Source organism: Chelmon rostratus, chromosome 2 (genome assembly GCF_017976325.1).
Source record: "Chelmon rostratus isolate fCheRos1 chromosome 2, fCheRos1.pri, whole genome shotgun sequence".
In the NCBI taxonomy this organism is placed as follows: Eukaryota; Metazoa; Chordata; class Actinopteri; order Chaetodontiformes; family Chaetodontidae; genus Chelmon; species Chelmon rostratus.
In genome coordinates, this window is record NC_055659.1 from 25,042,222 (window position 1) to 25,061,611 (window position 19,390).

General features: G+C 43.0%; 2 protein-coding genes across 3 annotated transcripts; both read left to right on the plus strand.

Annotated features, from left to right (window-relative positions):
* The first annotated feature begins 208 nt into the window (after positions 1-208).
* Positions 209-4,289, plus strand: comtb (catechol-O-methyltransferase b). Its single transcript, XM_041960892.1, has 6 exons — positions 209-263; positions 1,353-1,524; positions 3,285-3,402; positions 3,494-3,687; positions 3,775-3,906; positions 3,995-4,289. Coding segments are annotated over exons 1-6 (798 nt in total). The 5' UTR covers positions 209-261; the 3' UTR covers positions 4,175-4,289.
* A 2,197-nt stretch (positions 4,290-6,486) lies between these two features.
* grm6b (glutamate receptor, metabotropic 6b) lies at positions 6,487-18,545 on the plus strand. 2 transcript variants are annotated; one of them, XM_041950625.1, is made up of 10 exons: positions 6,487-7,023; positions 10,617-10,836; positions 12,587-12,722; positions 12,902-13,056; positions 13,409-13,549; positions 13,639-13,839; positions 14,594-14,733; positions 15,545-16,168; positions 16,239-16,550; positions 18,306-18,545. In XM_041950625.1, the coding sequence occupies exons 1-10, from the start codon at positions 6,487-6,489 to the stop codon at positions 18,543-18,545; spliced, it is 2,706 nt and encodes a 901-aa protein (XP_041806559.1). The 2 variants fall into 2 exon arrangements, with proteins under 2 accessions (XP_041806559.1, XP_041806568.1); XM_041950634.1 differs by having other exon boundaries at positions 10,617-10,833.
* Positions 18,546-19,390: the final 845 nt, after the last annotated feature.

The window sequence follows — 19,390 nt, forward strand, 5'->3', positions numbered from 1 at the left end:
TGACTCCCAGCTTTTTGTGCCATCCCTGACTGAGTGTGGAGTGTTGACCGAGGAGATTTGGTTCCTTGTGCATTCCTCGCATGCTCATGTTCAGCAGATCTCAGCGAGGGGATCAATGGAGGAGGAGGAGGACGAGGAGGAGGAGGGAGGAGTTAGTCTCATGTAAGAGCAGGCATATGTCCGGCAGTCAGAAAACTCGCAGATTTCCCTCTAGCAGCGAGAGGAGGTGAGACGAGGAGAGGGAGCGCCGCCTGCCCACACATGTAAGTCTTATTTTCTGTTAGATTTTAATGAGACATCACTATTGAAGATGTCTCATTATTGCTGCTCATGGGGGACCATGGCTCAGCCTGGTTTTCATCCCTGATCTGGATGGAGGAGTGTGTTGTTGATGGTGATGCGCCTCAGTTAAACCATTTCCACAACATAGCATATCTTCATAATGAACGAGTTTGGAATATTTTTGTTAACCTTCACATTCTTCATCTCCTTCCTTTTCTTTTATTTGAAAACTTTTCATGGTTTGATTTGCGTTGAGATTGAATTCTTTTGGATAATATGAACAACAGAACTTTTGCCTCTATCTGCACCATGCTAAAATACATCTAAAGTGTGTGTTTATCAAGCCACGCCACAACTATTCTGCATTGCAGCTTCTGAATCTCTTGGTTTAGTGTGTGCTAGGATGAAGCCATCGTAAAGGTTAAAGCCCCAGTGCTCTGCCTTGTGTGACACAGCTCTTAACCCCCAGCCAGTTGCCATGCAACTCAAACTCCAAATCAAAAGAAATTACTTCAACCACCACTGGTCTTTCACTGTTGCATTATGAGTGCAGGGCAATGCTGTTTCTGGCAATGCCCTCCACTGCTTTCCCACAGAAGGAGCCCTTGTTAAGGGTTCTGGCTGTGCTTTTCTCCTCCTTTTTGCTCTGCTGTTCCCAATTCATCTGTGCTCAAGATTGTCTAAGCAGACTAATTCCTTCTGAGAGTGGGAAAGCTGCACACAAAGCACCTCACTGTGTGTTCACCAGGGCTTATTGCAGCTGATATGAAATGATATCCGACAGTGATCTCTCATCGAGGTGTGTGTGGGTGTACAGCCTGGACCTGACAGCGGCAGCTGATAATGAAAACAGGAGCAGCAACATCATTGTACGCTGCATAGTAAACACACATCTCATTAGCCTGACACAAAGGGAGAGCTGGAGTGGGGGGAGATATGAGAGCTTTCATTTATCTCATGTGTTGTTATTGCACTGTGTGCCTGTGGCTCATTTATCACAGCCCCTTCCCACAACGCAGCATCATACAACCGCGCTGAATTGATGTTCACGCTCTCTGTCTTGGTTGCAGGATGTGGGTGACTCTTCTTTATAGCTGCGCTGGTGGAGCGGCTCTTCTGTACGCTCTGTACAGATGGGTGATCCCCGCTGCTGTCCAGTATCATGGAGGACTGGCGCTCTTTTGGCATGATGTCATCGTGGAGAGGATGTTGGACACACTGACCCAGTCCACACGCCCACAGGTGTGCCTTGAATATATAGTACTCAATTCTCACAAGCGCAGCACCAACACACTAATGACCAGATCAGTGTGATATAGACTGACTCGATGAGGCTGACAAAAAACAGGCCTTAGTTTAAAAAAAGAAAAAAAAAGGGAAAATCAGGAGTGGCCATGTATAACTGTGGGTCAAATGTCAACACTGCTGAAGTACATGTGTGTACTGGTTAGCTGCTTGTGCTTTGAGCTGCATGATAATCTCAGCATGCTAACATGCTCAGTATGAACACTGCTAACGAGCTGATGTTCAGCAGGTGTAGTGTTCACCATGTTCACCACCTAGAGTGGTAGCTTGCTAACATTTGCTAACTATTCCTAAACATTAAGTGCGACTGAGGGTAATGTACGTGGCCAAAGAGAGTTTTGTAACTGTATCTCAGTCTCTGTGTGTGTAATTATTATTTTTTATTTTTAAGTATAAAAATAAAAAAATAAAAAGTTTTTTTCATTTTGACTTTTTAATGCAACAACCCATTCATAATGAATAGTTCAATATGAAACATGAAATGATGACACTTCAAATTTGTCTCAGTTCATATAAATTAATTGTGACCTGATATTGCAGCCTATTATTAATTAGAATGGCAAAATATGCTAAAGTTATGTAGTCTCTCCACAATATTAAGCCAATTCATACACAAACTCTCACATATCTATTCCTTGAGATTCCTTTCATAACTGGTATCTACAGAGCTGCTAGCGGTAGCTGATTCCTGAAGTGTGGCTACAGCTGCTGAGTGATCATCCTCATTAGGAGAGCTTTTCTTTTATGTCCATTTCCACAGAGAAATATTATTGCTAATACTAAACCAGGCTAGCCAGACACTGCCTGAAGTGAAGCATCATACTGATTAAAAAAAACAAAAAAACAAAAAAAACTCTGGAGGTTGATGCCTCTCACGCTTCCACACAACTCAAAACCAGTCTAGTGGATCACCAGCAGAGGGTGAACTTAGACCATATTATCAGAAACACAGTCAGACTTTCTAGTCTTTTTAAAAACATGACATTTCAGACACTAACGCTGCAAGATTGTTGAATATAAAAGGAACATAATGCTCAGAACTCCAGGCCTGAAATGTGCACATAGACATTAATAGAAAAGCATTTTGATCCAAGAGTTGGAAGTATAGTTACATCTCAGTTGGCTGTCGTTTTACATGTGACTTTTGCTTCACTTCTGCAGCGGCTGCAGATGCACAGTGTGTAGGCTACTGTAATTCTTATTAATGAAATTACGTTGAAAAGATAATCCATCAAAGCACCTTTTGAATGGAGTGCAGAGTTTGATTACATTTGTGTAGAGAGGTAGCCACGCAGTGGACTTACAGCTGGTGGCATTTTGACTTAGACTGGTCTTCCTTATCCAAACACATAGCTGAAGGAAGAGAGACAGAACATCTTTGTTATATGTGTTAATATCTTTTCCTGAGGAAGAGCAGTGTTGGTGTTTGGCCTGCAGGTTTTGGGTTGACAGTTAAGATGGAGAAGGGAGAAATGTATACTTTACTTTTGGTGTTATTGCTCCTTCATTCTCCTGCTGAATTTTAGGAAAATCCCAATTTAATGAGAGTAGACACCAACGAATGGGACCTATCACGTAAATCTGGAACAGAGGTTATTTGATCTATGCTTATTAATCAAGCATAGAAGCATTAATGAATGAATAATTAATGACGGGTTGCCCTGTGGGAAAGTGGTAGTGATTTTTTCTCCCTTCAGCGGCTCCTGAGTGCAGTACAGAAGAACGCCACTAGAGGAGACCCTTGCAGCGTGGTCAAAGCCATCGATCAGTTCTGCAGACACAAGGAGTGGGCCATGAATGTGGGGGATGAGAAAGGTACTGATTTCTCATTATTACTTCATGCTTTCATGTGTAAATTCACTTCCTTACTTGACCCAGCTGTTTCTTTTTCTTTTTTTCACCACAGGCTGCATTCTCGACTCAGTGGTGTCTGAGGTGAACCCGGCCACTGTGTTGGAGCTGGGAACCTACTGTGGCTACTCCACGGTGCGGATCGCCAGCCTGCTTCCCCCTAACGCCAAACTCATCACTCTTGAATTTAACCCAGACTTTGCTGTAATTGCTCGTCAAGTCATTGCGTGGGCAGGATTGGAGGAAAAGGTAAAGCCTGATGTCTCCACACAAACTGAAAAACAATGATTTACTCAGTGTGCACAGATCAGACGACAACATGTGTCTTCCTTCTAGGTCCAGTTAGTTGAAGGAGCATCTGGTGACTGGATCCCCAAAATCAAGGAGCGGTTTGGGGTGAAAACGTTTGATTTGGTGTTCCTGGATCACTGGAAGGATCGGTACCTTCCTGACACAAAACTGATGGAGGCGAGTTTGTTAAGGTCATGCTCCACTGATCAAACTGTTGATTGTTCTGCCCTGCCCTGTTGATTGTTCTGCCTTGCTTTTTATTCAGGTGTGCGGCCTCCTCAGGAAAGGCAGCGTCCTGCTGGCAGACAACGTCATCTGCCCTGGAACTCCTGACTACCTGGAATATGTCCGCAGCAGCCCGCGATACGAAAGCCGGTACTTCAAATCTCACCTGGAGTACACCAAAGTGGAGGATGGCTTGGAGAAGTCTGTCTTTTTAGGGTAGTTTTTGACAAGAAGTGTCATGTTTTGCACAGGTCAAACACTGTCACGACAGTGGCTAGCAAAGCTCAGACCTCTGCTGTCTCGGGTTCTCTGAACAGATTTAAAACCTGCTTTTCTAAAATGCCATAGTGTGTTATCTCGAAATAAAAAGTGATGTGTCATGTGAAGGGAAAACAAATAATTTGTGCTGTGTGCTTTATTTCTTTAACACCACACGATGGAAGTCTCGATACCTGATGCACTCTTTGAGATGTCTATATTGGTGCAGCAGGTGGCGGTAGTGATACTATGTTCAGGCATCTAATTGACAGATGAAAAGCTGCAAACTGATCCGGGGGCTGCTTTCCCCAGATCATTGACTCCGGATCAATAATAAATCTAATCCAGATGCACTCTGTGGTGCAGAAACCTATGTTGTGCTGATATTCTCCACCATTATGCCTGTGTTGGCAGGTGTGTGAAGTGTGTGTGGCATGTCAGTATGTGTGTGTGAGAGAGTATGAATCAAATTGCTGCTCATCTAATCTCTCAAAGTGACAGAGTTCCATCATACTGGGGGGAGGAGGGTTCTGCATTTGGTCCAGCTGTATGAAAAAAAAAAAAAGAAATGGACTAGTCCACCTCATGCTTTCTTCATAGACGCCTGCATGATAATCCCAATCTGTGGCCATTAGTGCACCGAGAGAACGAGTAAGAAGAGGGTTCAACTGAGAGAGAGAGAGAGAGAGAGAGAGAGAGAGAGAGAGGGCTCGCGCGAGAGAGAGTGAGGGAGTGAGGGGGGAGCGCCTGGACAGAGAGCGAGAGAGGAGAGCGAGAGAGAGAGAGAGAGAGAGAGAGGAGACAGAGAGACAGAGAGAGAGGAGAGAGAGAGAGCTTTTAAGGGATTTGGCAGTGATTTGTAGAATCTCACCACTGTAATGTTGTGCTTTTCCTCCACTTTTCCCTGATTCTGCCATGATACCAAACCCAGAAGCCTCAAAAGTCAGTGTTTTCATTTTGTTTTTCTAAATCAGAACTTCTTCTTTTTTAGACCATTGCTTTCAGTGTGATCCGGTTATTTTTGAGCGTGCACAGCGGCTGTCTGAGATGATAGAGGATTTACGTTTGGTGAGGAGAGGAGCGCCTTGCCTCTAGATATACAATCACATTTCGGACCATGGATGGAGGCCTGTTCGGAAGAGCTCGTGTGATGGATAAAACCAAGACCGGTCAATGAAGGATGGGCAGGTAAGAAGTGCCTCTGCATGAAGACATTTCGCTACTTGCAGGTTGCAAGGTGATGATGGTATTTTCAATAGGGAAAAGTGTTTGCAACTGTCATGCAATTTCTGCATCTTAGATTTCTGCAGATTCATGTGATGCTCATCGATTTTGACAATCTTTTCAACTAGTTTCCTAGTCCACACGGGCTGTTCAGAAAAATAGGAAGATTTATTTTTTGCATATGGGTTTAACTATGAATTTAAATATGTATTGTAATGGGAATTGCTTAAGTCCTTAATTCATATAAGACATTTGGATTTAATACTAAGATTTTAATAAAATTAAGTTGTCCCACAATAAGTATGGTCTATTGTCCAAATTCTGCCTGGAAACATTAAACATATTTACACTCTTAATAATCTATTTGTTTTACAGTCGGTGGGATCTGTGGGTTCTGTCAAAGATCGTCATGCAGATAAAATTAACCTGCTCCCAACTTTTGGAGCATGAAATGCTGTGAAGCTTCAGTTGATGTTTTCTGTTTTGCAAAATTTATAGTGTTTTCCATCATCGGCTCTCAGCTCTCTGTGATAAAAGCTTCCAATATTCACTCTGTGTCATCCTGCACGCCGACTAAAATCTTCTCAGCTCCAGCTTTCTTATGGTGCACACACACATAGTTTCTGTTTAGTCTTTTCTTATACTGTCTCAGTTTGGATTAAATACACCAACAACTGACTGCAGGCTCATGCAGGAATATTTTAAGTCAGAACATTGGTCAAAAAAACGTTAAAAAGTTTTCTAATGGGCTCTAATGGGAAAAAATTGTCAAAAATGTTGTTGTGTGGAATTTTTCACTTTATGTTGTAGCCGTTTGAAATGTTGTATTTAAACATTTTACAGTGACGTAGCTTCATTGTGACGGACTAAACAAAAATACAGAATACAAAGTGATGAGGTTTAATATTGTGGAAAAAAGATTTATCCAGCTTTTAAACTGAAGGCAGACACATAAAGATTCACACCTTGAAGCCCCCTGTCTGACTGCCCTCAGGTGTCAAAGGTAGAGGGAGTGGCCCGGTGCTGTCAGTACCTCTGCTGGTCATCATCATGACAACAGAGGCCCGCTCACCCCATCAGTACTGCTGGCTCGGTACACCTTCTACATACCAAACATGGCTTCAGCTGATGTGGGTGCTGCTGGTGGGTCTCAGCCCGGGCTCCAGGGCCCAGCAGGGCACTCAGCCCCAGTCCATCAAAATCGAGGGCGACATCACCTTAGGTGGGCTGTTTCCCGTGCACTCTCGGGGACCTGCCGGGGTGCCCTGTGGAGACGTCAAGAGAGAAAAGGGGATCCATCGATTGGAGGCCATGCTGTACGCCTTGGACCAGATCAACAGTGACCCGGACCTGCTGCCCAACATCACTCTGGGGGCCCGCATCCTGGACACCTGCTCCAGAGACACCTACGCTCTGGAGCAGTCGCTCACCTTCGTCCAGGCCCTCATCCAGAAGGACAACTCAGACGTGCGCTGCTCAAACGGAGAGCCTCCCATCATTCCCAAACCGGAGAGGGTGGTCGGGGTGATCGGGGCGTCTGGCAGCTCGGTGTCCATCATGGTGGCCAATGTGCTCAGGCTGTTTGCGGTGAGTTTTCTTTCACTTCCTATGTTCATAAAACAAAAGGGCAAAAATATTAGGGACAGCAAGCATGCTGATGAGGTGAATCTAGGTGAAAGCCATTATCCTGTACTGACTTCTTTTTCTAAAAGGTCCCAAGGTGATTAAACGGATTTGAGAGTTGTAAAAAAAATTATGCTTGTTTCATTTCCCTTGTATTTTCTCTTTGAAATAATGGATACTTGCTTGATTGAGTGGTTAAGATGTGGACTACATGACAGCAACATCACCAGTCTGATTACAGCCAGGAACCAGCAACATCATCACCTCCTCTCTCCTCCAGTGTTTCCTGTCTCTCTCCTCTGTCATACTATCAAAATAAAGCCTGAGTCTGGATACTTTCATTTTAAGGCAGAACTGATAGCCAATGACTTTCAAACCAAGAGTCAGCTGAGAATGTGCCAGAAATTGTGCAGCAATCAGGAATCGGTCCCAAACGTTTTGCATGGTCAGTTTTGAAGATCTTTTAGTGATATCAGTGACCAGCTGTGCTTCCCTGGTGTCTGCACACACGAAAAAACAGGTAAACGTACGGCTCAAAATAGCTGAACTTTCATCTTCTATTGCATTGAACTTACTTATACATGTTTGCACTGTTAAATGAGCTGACTGCTGATCTAGAAGATGTCCTGGTGCACACAGAGGTCGAACTCAGCTGAAGTCCCCTCTTAGATGATGGATGGGCCATCATTCAGTTTTTCACTATTATTATTATCTCTATCCTGCAGCATGAACATGGTTAAGTTTAGTTGCGGGTCAGTTAAGGCTTTGTGCTGGTTATAATTTGCTGCAGAGCAATGTCGCATTTCATTGTGGTCTGTGTCTGCGCCCGACAGACGACAGTAGCCTACATCACTGTAATTACTACAGCAAGAGCAATAAAACTGATTTTGTCGCAGTCATCATCTTGGTGGTATTTTCTTAATTTGGGCGCTCATAGGCTAAAACATAATTCAGTGGATATGGCTTGCAGTGTATGTACAAGCAGTGTGATATAGTGCAAATATCCCATTATAGCTGCTGTACAGACACATAGCAAGTCATTTAAATCGATGCATAATTTGAATGAGTTTCTGTATTGATGGTAGACACACTTCACAGGATTTTGAATCCATTGTCATGCGTGGCCTCTGAGGCTAATCCGTGTTATGTGTTCACTATCCAGGTTTTTTTTTTTTTTAACAGATGATTGACCTTTGATAATTGATTACACTGCTTATAGCAGTGATGGGACACTGAATCTGTGTAAATCCCCCATCATTGCCATGTTCTCATCGACTTACTGACATAGTCTGCCGGAAGTCTACAAATGTCTAAAAATAAACACTAGCCTGCGTCAAATTGGCCAATTAGTTTTACATTTTAAAAAAAATTCTACTTTTCTGGATGCTCCTTGTAGCAGCATCCTTTACAGTGAGGATGCTGAGTTGAGAGCCAAGGAGGGCAGCTTGCATACAGGGCAGATGTTAACTACAGAATTATAGATCCCAACCTCCACTAAGCCCCTCTCAGCAGCTCAGGACCCTGGGCTGAAAATAGAGCATCAGGGCGGAGGGATGACATTGGTTCTAGGATAACAGCAACTTGTAGCGTGGACGGTGTGGAGTAGATTTAGCTAAATGGTGTGTTTCCTCCTACTGTCCATATGTGCTGCTCTCCGGACCGCAATTGATTCTAGACTGATGCTCACTATACACTGAACATCTGCTCTCAGCCGGACCAGGAGACGTTTCTACCACATGTACTGCTATCATGCTGGCTAATTTTTGCTATAAGTGAAAACTGTAGATGTACGTCATTTTTTTAATCTTCACTAGTCTACCTCTATTACAATTTCTGAAGGGCGTGTCACATCAGCTTTGTTTTTTACTCAACGGTTCAGCTTGTTGAAGAACAGACCTTTAAGAAATTACCATGGAGGGCTGAAATGTGTAGTTGATCAACAGGCTATTAACTGATTCTTTTCAAGCATTTTAACTCTCGATTTTCTGCTTTTCTCTCTTTTACGTCACTCTAAACTGAACACATCGCTTTGGTAACTGAAATGGAAATTTTTCACTGTGTTTTACATTTTATAAAAGAACTAAAAGAAAACAATTAATCAAAAACTAATGTATATTAACATGACAAAAGAATTAGTTGTAGGCCTATTTATACTAATACACTGTGTTTAGTGTCATCCAAAATTTCAATGCATTGCCCATAATCTGAACCATAGCAACTGTAGACTGCACAGCTGAAAGGAATTTGGTCCAACCAAACTACTCTTTGGCTCAACCCCATTGTTGATGAACATAGGAATAAATGCATTATGAAAATACATGCTTGTCATAACATCTGTATCTTGTACCTGCATGCAACACACTTCTGTGGAGTGTTTAGTAAATTTTAATCACAAAATCAAGTCAGAACGAAACCACAATCACATTTCCTTGGTTTGCATCCTTGAATATCCTGTTTCAATAATTAAAGGATAGAAGCTTTCAGCTGTGCCGGCCTGTAAGTGGATACTTGTGTTACTGATACGGCTCATTGATTTTACAAACTGAACCGGTGCAGATGCTTCTGTGGGATTAATTTGGAGAGGATTATGTGTTGCCTTGTTCATTATAACTTTGTATGCAAACGAGTGAATCACCTCGCTGATGCTGACTCCTGTGGACGATGATGTCTTATGTCGCTCAACAGACTTGTCAGACACAGTGACAACCACTTTTTTTTCTTTTGGAGAAAGTTCACCTCCAGTTGAGGATGTGGTCTGCGATATAGAGGCTGACCAGTTAATTCAGATCTTGATGGGTTTGACACACGGCAGCAAATTGAAGCTACATGTGGCCATCAGAATTAAATATATTGTATGGCTTACAGCTGAGAAATACTAGCCTTTTTCTAGTCTCTTGATCTCTGTCTCTCCCTCTGTGCTTAACGTAATTTGACTAAAACCCCTATAATCCTTCCAGATAATCTGTGAAATGGTTCTCTCGCTCCTCTCTCCTTCTCCCTTCACTACCCCTTGTGTCTACCTTTCTCTCCTCGTCCCCTCCAGAGGCCCCGGCGCTAAGCCACGCTGGGGAACCGGCATTAGCAGGGTCAGGGTTGAGACTGTCGACATAAACTGTGTCATTAAAGAAGTAGCACACCAGTAAATTAATCTTCTCATCCATTTTTTTCCAAACAAATGCTTTTACAGCTGTGTTTCCCACCATCTGTATTTCACTGTGACGTTATATCCTCAGCACAGGGCAGCTCCGAGCAGATCGCACTGTGAAGTTGCCTCGGTTCTGAGAATTAGGGAGAACACAGGCTGTTCAAGAGGTGAACTCTCTCTATGATAGTCCAATTTTGGGATTTTAATGCACTACAACATGTCAGTGTTAATGTGGAAGGCCTCCATTAAGACCCCGTTAAGGTTTTGTCTGAGTAAGTGGTGCATCATCCTCTGACATGGTTCGCTGCCTCTTCCAGTCATTCTTTTTTAGCTTTGGTGTCACATATTGGCCTAACAATCACAACTGCTCACCCGACCCTTTCGTAACCACTGACCGATCCTTGTGTCTCAGATCCCCCAGATCAGCTACGCCTCCACTGCCCCAGAGCTAAGTGACAACAGCCGCTACGAGTTCTTCTCCCGTGTGGTGCCTCCTGACTCTTACCAGGCCCAGGCCATGGTGGATATAGTCAAAGCCATGGGCTGGAACTACGTCTCCACGCTGGCCTCTGAGGGCAACTACGGAGAGAGCGGCGTCGATGCCTTCCTCCAGATATCCAGAGAAGCAGGTTGTGTGTCTGGCTGTATGAATGCGAATTCACTTCTGTGACCAAAAGGGATTACTCATTTAGCAAGCCGTGCAGTTCTCACCGGTTAAAAGACTAATAGGAAACAAAAATCCTTTAATACACCTAAAGTAGCAGGGCAAACAGAAGTCATCACTCCATATGGGTTTGAAAGCTCAAATGATGTTACTAGAGTTCAGATTTCATTTGATCAAAACTCATTAAAAACTCATGCGCACACTGCACACCGAGAGGTGCCAATGCTAGACAGCTCCAGCATGTTGTTTTTAGCCACGTTAGCGGTGTGTCTGGTCTGCCATTTTGATCCAAACTGAAATATCCAACATCTAGGCCTGTCAGATGGATTGCCATGAAATTCAGCACCAACATTCGTGGTCTCCAGAGGATGTATCTCAACGATCCCCTGGCTTATCCTCATGTTTGCCGTTCTGAGTGAAATGCCTCGATAACTAGCCAAACCAAAACCAAATTACCTTCAAACAGACGTTTCCATTGGCTCCAGCTGTACTTGTTGTTTAGAGCTAATTAGCAGTAAATGATAGTATGCCAACACACTAAACTAAGATGATGAACATGGTAAACATGCTGCACTGAGAGCATGTTAACATACTGTTGAGACATAAGTCTCAAAGCTGCTAGCATGGCCGTAGACTCTTAGCATCCTATTTTTAGGCTGATTGTCGTCAGTCAATGCAATCATTTATTGTGCCGGGTTCACAGAATTTAGGCACGTTTCCTAGTTTCAGTACTGGCCTGTGTTCAGTGCTCTTCATCTAGTCACTAACAAGACTCTACAGTCATGGCAGCAGCTTTGTGAGGTTGTACTTGGGCACACGGCTTCTTCGAGCTAAATGCTAACTTCTGCAGGCTAACATGCCCACAATGACAATGCTGATACTAAGCAAGTATATTGTTTACCATGTTAACTATCTTGGTTTAGCCTGTTAGCCTGTGGTCAGAATGTCGTTACTTTTGAAGATACATAGTCATACAGAAGATCACTGCGATCATCTGCTGCCAAATTAACACAAACCACCTGTACACATCAGGGAAGCAGATTAATTTCAAAAGAAAGCTAAAAACTTATCTCTTCACTTTAGCCTTTAACTAGCTGTGACTTCCTGATACAGTCTGAAACTTTTTTTTGCTTTGCCTTGCGCTGATGCACTGCTGCACTTTTAAAATGTTGTATTTTACTTGATTTTATACATTCTGTGTAATCTATTTTTACCTATATTGTATTATTTTATTTTGATCTGATTTTGATTTTATTGATTGTCTTTATTTTTATTTTCATCCTTATTATCATTATCGAGTAGGTTTTATTCTTATTTCACATTAATTTTTTGTTCATTCTATCTTTTCCATGTAAAGCTCTCACTTGGTGCATGTGGTTTCTGTCATGTAAAGCACTTTGAGCTGCAATTCCTGTATGAAAGTGCTATAAAAATAAACTTTATTATGATATTATATTATTATTTTAAATTATTCAACAAATTACAATTTTGACCTCATGGTGGTGCTAGATGGAAATCCAGAGTAGGGGAACATGCAGCTCTTTTGTGTAATGGCACTATATGCTATATCCTCCTTTTTGAAATACATAATGAACTTTTTAAGGTTTCAGATGACTGATTATTATAAGTATTATGTACATAATTATTTAACTGTGCAGTGAAGGGAGAAAACTGGGATGCACATCAACGCCAACATGTTTGCAATATCTCTGACACAGGGGGGCTGTGTATTGCACAGTCCATAAAGATTCCCAGAGAGCCCAGACCAGGGGAGTTTGAGAAGATCATCAAGAGACTGATGGAGACCTCTAATGCCCGAGGGGTCATCATCTTTGCCAATGAGGACGACATCAAGTGAGTCAAGCTCTGCTGCACATCGTATTAGAGAAAAGAAATCAGCCAGAAGATAAAACGTGTTCAAGAAAACTGTTTTATATTTAATTGTCAGGCCTCCTGCATGATGATCACACTTGGTCTCTAGCAGAGGAGTAAAGTAGGAAATGTGTGATAAAGTATTATCTGTCCTTTTTTAGACGTGTGCTGGAGGCTGCCAAAAAGGCCAACCTGACCGGCCACTTCTTGTTTGTTGGCTCGGACAGTTGGGGGGCCAAAAACTCCCCCATTCAAGACCAGGAGGATGTGGCTGAGGGTGCTGTCACCATCCTGCCCAAAAGAGCCTCTATTGATGGTAGGGCACATTTATTAAATCAAAATATTACATTTGGCTCTAACCAACTGGATGCAATAGCAATATCTACTCAGTCTGTGACACATGACGTTGATAGATGAGTCTAATACCAATCCAACAAATAAAGGAAATTAATGATGTTTGATAAGGCAAGCGATATTACCATCCTGTCACTAAAAATTGGGTAAATTGAGTCATACCCATATTTCATTTTGCAAGAAGTAGATTTTTTTTGCTGATTTTCTCACAGCATGATTAACGATATGCTGATATCAATCTGAGTGCAGTGCTTTCCGAGCATGCATGACATTTTCATGAAGTGAAACTGAGTCTGGTTTGTGAAACGATTCAGGGTTCGACCAGTACTTCACTTCAAGATCTCTGGAAAACAACAGAAGAAACATCTGGTTTGCAGAATTCTGGGAGGACGACTTCAAGTGCAAACTAACCCGCCCTGGCATAAAGTATGAGCTTGGTAGAAGAAAATGTACAGGTAGGCAGGCTACAGTACAAATCTTGAAAATGACATTTTTATTTATTGTTTTGTGAACAGTTTTTTTTGACTCTTTTGGTTTCTATCAGGTGACGAGCGAATCAGTCGAGACTCTCAGTACGAACAGGAGGGCAAGGTACAGTTTGTGATCGATGCTGTGTACGCCATGGCCCACGCCTTACACAGCATGCACCTGGACCTGTGTCCTGGCTCCACGGGTGTCTGTGAGAAGATGGACCCTGTGGAAGGACGGATGCTCCTCCAATACATTCGCTCTGTCAACTTCAATGGTGAGCTTCTGGCTTTCAGTCTGTTTTTTCTCATTTCTTATGCAACATGCAAGTTTATTTACTCTGGTAAAACTGGACCTGAAACCCTTAGTGTTGGCAGACGTATACTGGCAAACAAGCAGCTTTGACACTTCTGCTCTCCGTCACTGCAGGTTTGAAAAGAAGACAATTTAAAATAGAAAACATTAGAATGGAGGTCAGCTTGAAGTTGGAAGCCTTGAGATGTTTCTGCTAATGTACCTAGCTACAGAATACAGCACATTTCTTCAAAGCACGTCCCCTCCCTAGGGCTGCCTCCTTGCCCTTCCCTATACACAACGCTCCCGCTTTTCATGCTCGTCTTTCAGAAAAAACGTCACAGTTTGGAAAGAGAAAAAAAATGTGTCCTATGAAAGCATCTATTTACCGCTCTCCTCTTGCTGGATGACCTTGGCTTGTATGGAGGGTTTTCTGAATGAGCGCCTGCAGGGACCTGAGAGGAGCATTCAATCACGTTAGGGCAACAGAGCAGAGTGCACTGAAAGACTGTACTGGTGGAGGAGAGCCTTCACTAAAGAGCATCCTGCACTCAGCTTTCGCATGAATGCACAAGACTGAAGAAAGATGTATTCAACAACGTGTGGGTGCTTTCTCCACCACTAAAGATGGGGGTGCATGTCTCCAGATTAGAGACTTTGAATTCTTCATCCCCTCTGACACACTTCTTTGCTTTTTTGAGTGTGCAGGCCATTAAAACTCTGTCTCCATCAAACAGGCAGCGCAGGAACTGGAGTGATGTTCAATGAGAACGGAGATGCTCCTGGTCGTTACGATATCTTCCAGTACCAACTGTCTAATGTCAGCAACCCCGGCTACAAGGTTATTGGCCAGTGGACAAACCACCTCCGACTCAATGTAAATATTTGTTTTTCAGTCCATTTGAGGTACAACATGGAACTTTTACTCTTTCTAGCTCGACATTTCGAGAATAGTGATACCACTGATATCGCTCTCATGTCTGTAAGACAACTATGCAGCTAGAGCCAAAAGCCAGTTAGCTCAGTTTAGAATAAAGACTGGAAACTGGGGAAAACAGCCAGCTAAGCTAACCAGCTGCTGGCTGTAGCTGCATAGTTAGCGTACAGACATGACAGTGATATTGATCTTCTCAGCTGATGCTTGGCAAGAAAGCAAGTAAGCACATTTTTCTCAAAATGTCGAACTATTCCCACTGAATTCATACGTGTCAAGTCCTCATTCTCTTAGACTGTGGTTCCTCTATAGCTGGGCAAACACTGTGCATTTTATTCATCTCTGACATCACAAGAACATCGCTAGAACATCCAAGTTTTATGCTTGCACTGCATGGGTCAATTGACCAGCCATGACATGGTGCTCACACTTAATGTAAACATTGGGCCCCTGTTGGTTTTCTTCTTTGACAATTACAATAAAGTAAATCCCACTGATTGTCCGAGTGCCAGATTGTTGGTCGTTCAGGCAGTTAATGAGGTGTCGTGACCCCCCTAAAACTGCACATGAAGTAACAGCCTGGCATGATCTGGCACAAATTTGGCTCAATTCTATAATTAGTCGGGGGTGAGCGACTTGGCTAAAATCTGGCTTAATCTGAACAGTGTTTGCCCGTCTTCATGGCAGCAGTTTTAGTCTTACTATATTTCATGTATTGTAAGACAATGTTTGTGTGTTTGTACATCCACCCTAGTCGGAGGAGATGCAGTGGTCAGGCGGTGACCGTAAGATCCCTGAGTCGGTGTGCAGTTTCCCCTGTGAATCCGGAGAGAGAAAGAAGATGGTGAAGGGCGTTCCCTGCTGCTGGCACTGCGAGCTGTGCGATGGCTACCAGTACCTGCTGGATGAGTTCTCCTGCGACATGTGCCCCTTCGACATGAGGCCCTTAAAGAACCGCACAGGTTGCCGGCCCACGCCCATCATCAAGCTGGAGTGGAGCTCTCCCTGGGCCATCATCCCCGTGTTCCTGGCCATCCTGGGGATCCTGGCCACCACTGGGGTCATCGTCACCTTCATCCGCTTCAATGACACGCCCATCGTTCGGGCCTCTGGCAGAGAGCTCAGCTACGTGTTGCTGACGGGCATCTTCCTCATCTACCTCATCACCTTCCTCATGATAGCCGAGCCAAGCGTGGCCGTGTGCGCCTTCCGCAGGCTGCTGCTGGGACTCGGCATGTGCATCAGCTACTCTGCCATGCTCACCAAGACCAACCGGATCTACCGCATCTTCGAACAGGGCAAGAAGTCGGTCACACCCCCGAAATTCATCAGCCCCACCTCTCAGCTGATTATCACCTTTATACTCATCTCAGTGCAGGTATGTAAATACTTCTTCCACACACATCACCTCGACCCTTTGAAGCACTCTAACGCTTCTCTCTCTGCAGTTACTTGGGGTGTTCATCTGGTTTGGTGTGATGCCCCCCCACACCATCATCGACTATGAGGAGCAGAAGCCCCCGAACCCAGAGTTTGCCCGTGGAGTCCTCAAGTGTGACATGTCCGACCTGTCCCTCATTTTGTGTCTGAGCTACAGTATCGTGCTGATGATCACCTGCACTGTGTACGCCATCAAGAGCAGAGGGGTTCCTGAGACCTTCAATGAGGCCAAACCCATCGGCTTCACCATGTACACCACCTGCATCATCTGGCTGGCCTTTGTACCCATCTTCTTTGGCACAGCGCAGTCTACAGAGAAGGTGGGAAATGTAACCTTTTGATAGGCATTACTGGTCACTTCTGGGATTGGAGGTACTTAACTTGAGTACTTCAAATTCATGCTGCTTCTACAGACTGAACTAACCATCAGTATATATACGAGTTAAAATTAGCTCCACCTTAGCCAGCTAATGCATTAAAATTCTGCATACACATTAATGCATCAGAAATATGTGTGTGTGTTGGTAGTGATACCATGTATGTGCTACAACTATAACGATGGCAGAAATTAATTCTGTCATCTACGGTTGAAAAAGAAAATTAAGCCTTTTGTTAATCCTGGTATAATCAATCAGCTGATAGATGAATAAATTAATATGTTTAGATTTGTTGTAAAATTAAATATCAAATTAATATAAATACATTCATTTTGTTACAGTCATTTATGCTGCTCTGCTGTACATATACCTATAATTTAACGGGAGTATTTTAAGTAATCTAGTGAATCAAAATTACGCAATACACTATAACATGAAAAGAAAGAGAGTAAATGAGCCCCTCAGATGTTCAACGTGAAATCTGAGTTTGCTGCTTGTCATTTCATATTTGCTTCCTGCTGTACTCACAGGACATCCTGCCCCCACTGTACTGAGAGTTTAATTTAGCTTGTGGGCTATTTCTGCTGTCACAAAGTACAAGACTGTTGGGGGAATATTTGAAAAACAGAAATACACTTTGACTAATAGCGAGCTGTATTATGAGTCAGTCAGGCTGAAACAATTAAAGCCTGCGGTGCTTTCAAAGTCTTTTCACCTCTTCCGAATGGAAATGAAGTGAATTAAGAAAAGGGATGGAGGGAGGGAAAGAAAGGAGGTCAGATGAGCTGAGGGATGGTCGGGACCCCTCATCGACGAATTCAGCCATCCCATTCAATTAATCATCACTTAGAAAAAGAGCTAAATATAGACATTAACTTTTGTCTGGCTCTTTGATATAGTGGCTGTCATCCATCACGTGTGAGACCACGTGATGGAGGAGGATATTTACCTGCTTGATGTCTCTATTTACATATGGAAGAGGCATGCACTGTTCCCGAGCCAATCTCTCTGCTCGCCTCAGGTCAAGCGTATGAATACAATACACTTTGTGCTCATAAATCACCACGGCTCCTTTTAGACACGGAGCGGTCACTAAGAGGAACTGATAAAACGCATGATAGAGATGATAAAAGAAACTATACTGTATGGACATCAGTCTGTGAGATACCAGAATGTGCTGCTGCTGAGGATAGTGTACAATTTATGACTTATTTATGGCACAAATATATCTTATTTATGGCACATATGGCTTGACTTATTTATGACCTCTACTGTTTGGTTGAATAATGAGTTCATAATTTATTGGAGGCAGACCTCAAGAGGAGTCCCCTCTCATTGTGACTGTTGGATTTTCGATAAGGGGAAGAACAGTGAGGTGTAGCCGTGGTCAAAGCCCATAAATAGAGCCTTCTTTCCTGACTACATATACCAGGTCATAAATCATTCATCAGGGGGAAAACACTGCCTACTGGGCTTTGAGATGAAAATTGTAAAGACTGCATTGTGACAACCTTTGAGATGACATACGTATACTGCAGAGTATTTTCTTGAACTGGTAAGATGATATCAGTTATTGACGACTGGACACTGATGGATGCTCACAGAATTCTGAGAAATCACAAAAAATTAATCAATAATTTGCTCAGTAACTGTGTGTATGTGAGTGTGTCTATCTGACCTGCTATGTCTCTGTTACAGATGTTCATCCAGACCACTACCCTAACAGTGTCCATGAGCCTGAGCGCCACCGTGTCCCTGGGCATGCTCTACATCCCCAAGGTCTATGTCATCATCTTCCATCCGGAGCAGAACGTCCAGAAGAGGAAGCGCAGCTTCAAAGCTGTGGTGCAGGCGGCCACCGTGTCCACGCACCTGTCCCAGAAGTCCAACGACAAACAGAACGGAGAGTCCAAGATCGAGCCGGACAGATCGCAGTGAAACAAATCAAACTGGGCCCACGTTTTCATCAGAGATGGCTGACAATCAGTGAAAAAAATTGTAAAAATTTTAAATGTAAAAAAATCAGCAATTCCTTTTAGCTTTGGCTCGATTGTTTTATTTCTCCCCTTTGGACTGAAACACCAGCAAAGACATTCCTGGATGTTGTTTCTTTTCACGCTTTAGATTACTCAGATTTACCAAACCGGGAATGAAGCACAAAAGGCAACAGGCTCACTCTTATTATGGACAACTCGACAGACATTGAGCTGGACTGCAACTTGTGAGAGTTTTTCTTTTTTTGTAACAACATCTACATATACAAGCAACTTGACAAGGAGGTATTGTTAGTTTTAACCCTCCTTGGGAAAATCTGTTTAGGAAAAAAAAAAAAAAAGCTTAACGATGGAAGGGAAGATGTACAGGTATGTGGAAATCCCGTGGGGTCAGTGAAGCGGTATGGTTTACTGGCTCCAAAAGCACTGCATGGATTATGTGTTTTATGTGTACATGAATGTTTTGAGATATTGTTTATATGGGGTGTTGTGACTATCTTCTGATTGCACTGAAAGGAACTAGCTATTAAAATGCACAGCCATGTCCTGTTACTATTTCTGATAGAATCCCTTGGTACGGTTTAATTAATCACTTCACTATAAATCGTTTAACATCCAAATCACAAAGGCAACAGAGCATTTTATTCAACTTAGTGTCATGTACGCGGTTATTATGGTACAAGATGGTTTTCATTGTGGAAACTGCAAATTCATGGGTGCTAACAGGATATAAGTGATTGTCAACAGGATATTTATGTTCTACCTGTACATCTACTCCACGGTGGAAAA

What these genes read in the sequence shown, in the direction of transcription:
- comtb (XM_041960892.1), top strand. An exon ending in GGGCAGGATTGGAGGAAAAG is followed by an intron (nt 3,688 to 3,774) that starts GTAAAGCCTGAT and finishes TCTTCCTTCTAG; the next exon opens with GTCCAGTTAGTTGAAGGAGC. An exon ending in CTGACACAAAACTGATGGAG is followed by an intron (nt 3,907 to 3,994) that starts GCGAGTTTGTTA and finishes CTTTTTATTCAG; the next exon opens with GTGTGCGGCCTCCTCAGGAA.
- grm6b (XM_041950625.1), top strand. Translation starts at nt 6,487, where the DNA reads ATGACAACAGAGGCCCGCTCACCCCATCAGTACTGCTGGCTCGGTACA. An exon ending in TGGTAGAAGAAAATGTACAG is followed by an intron (nt 13,550 to 13,638) that starts GTAGGCAGGCTA and finishes GGTTTCTATCAG; the next exon opens with GTGACGAGCGAATCAGTCGA. An exon ending in TTATACTCATCTCAGTGCAG is followed by an intron (nt 16,169 to 16,238) that starts GTATGTAAATAC and finishes CTCTCTCTGCAG; the next exon opens with TTACTTGGGGTGTTCATCTG.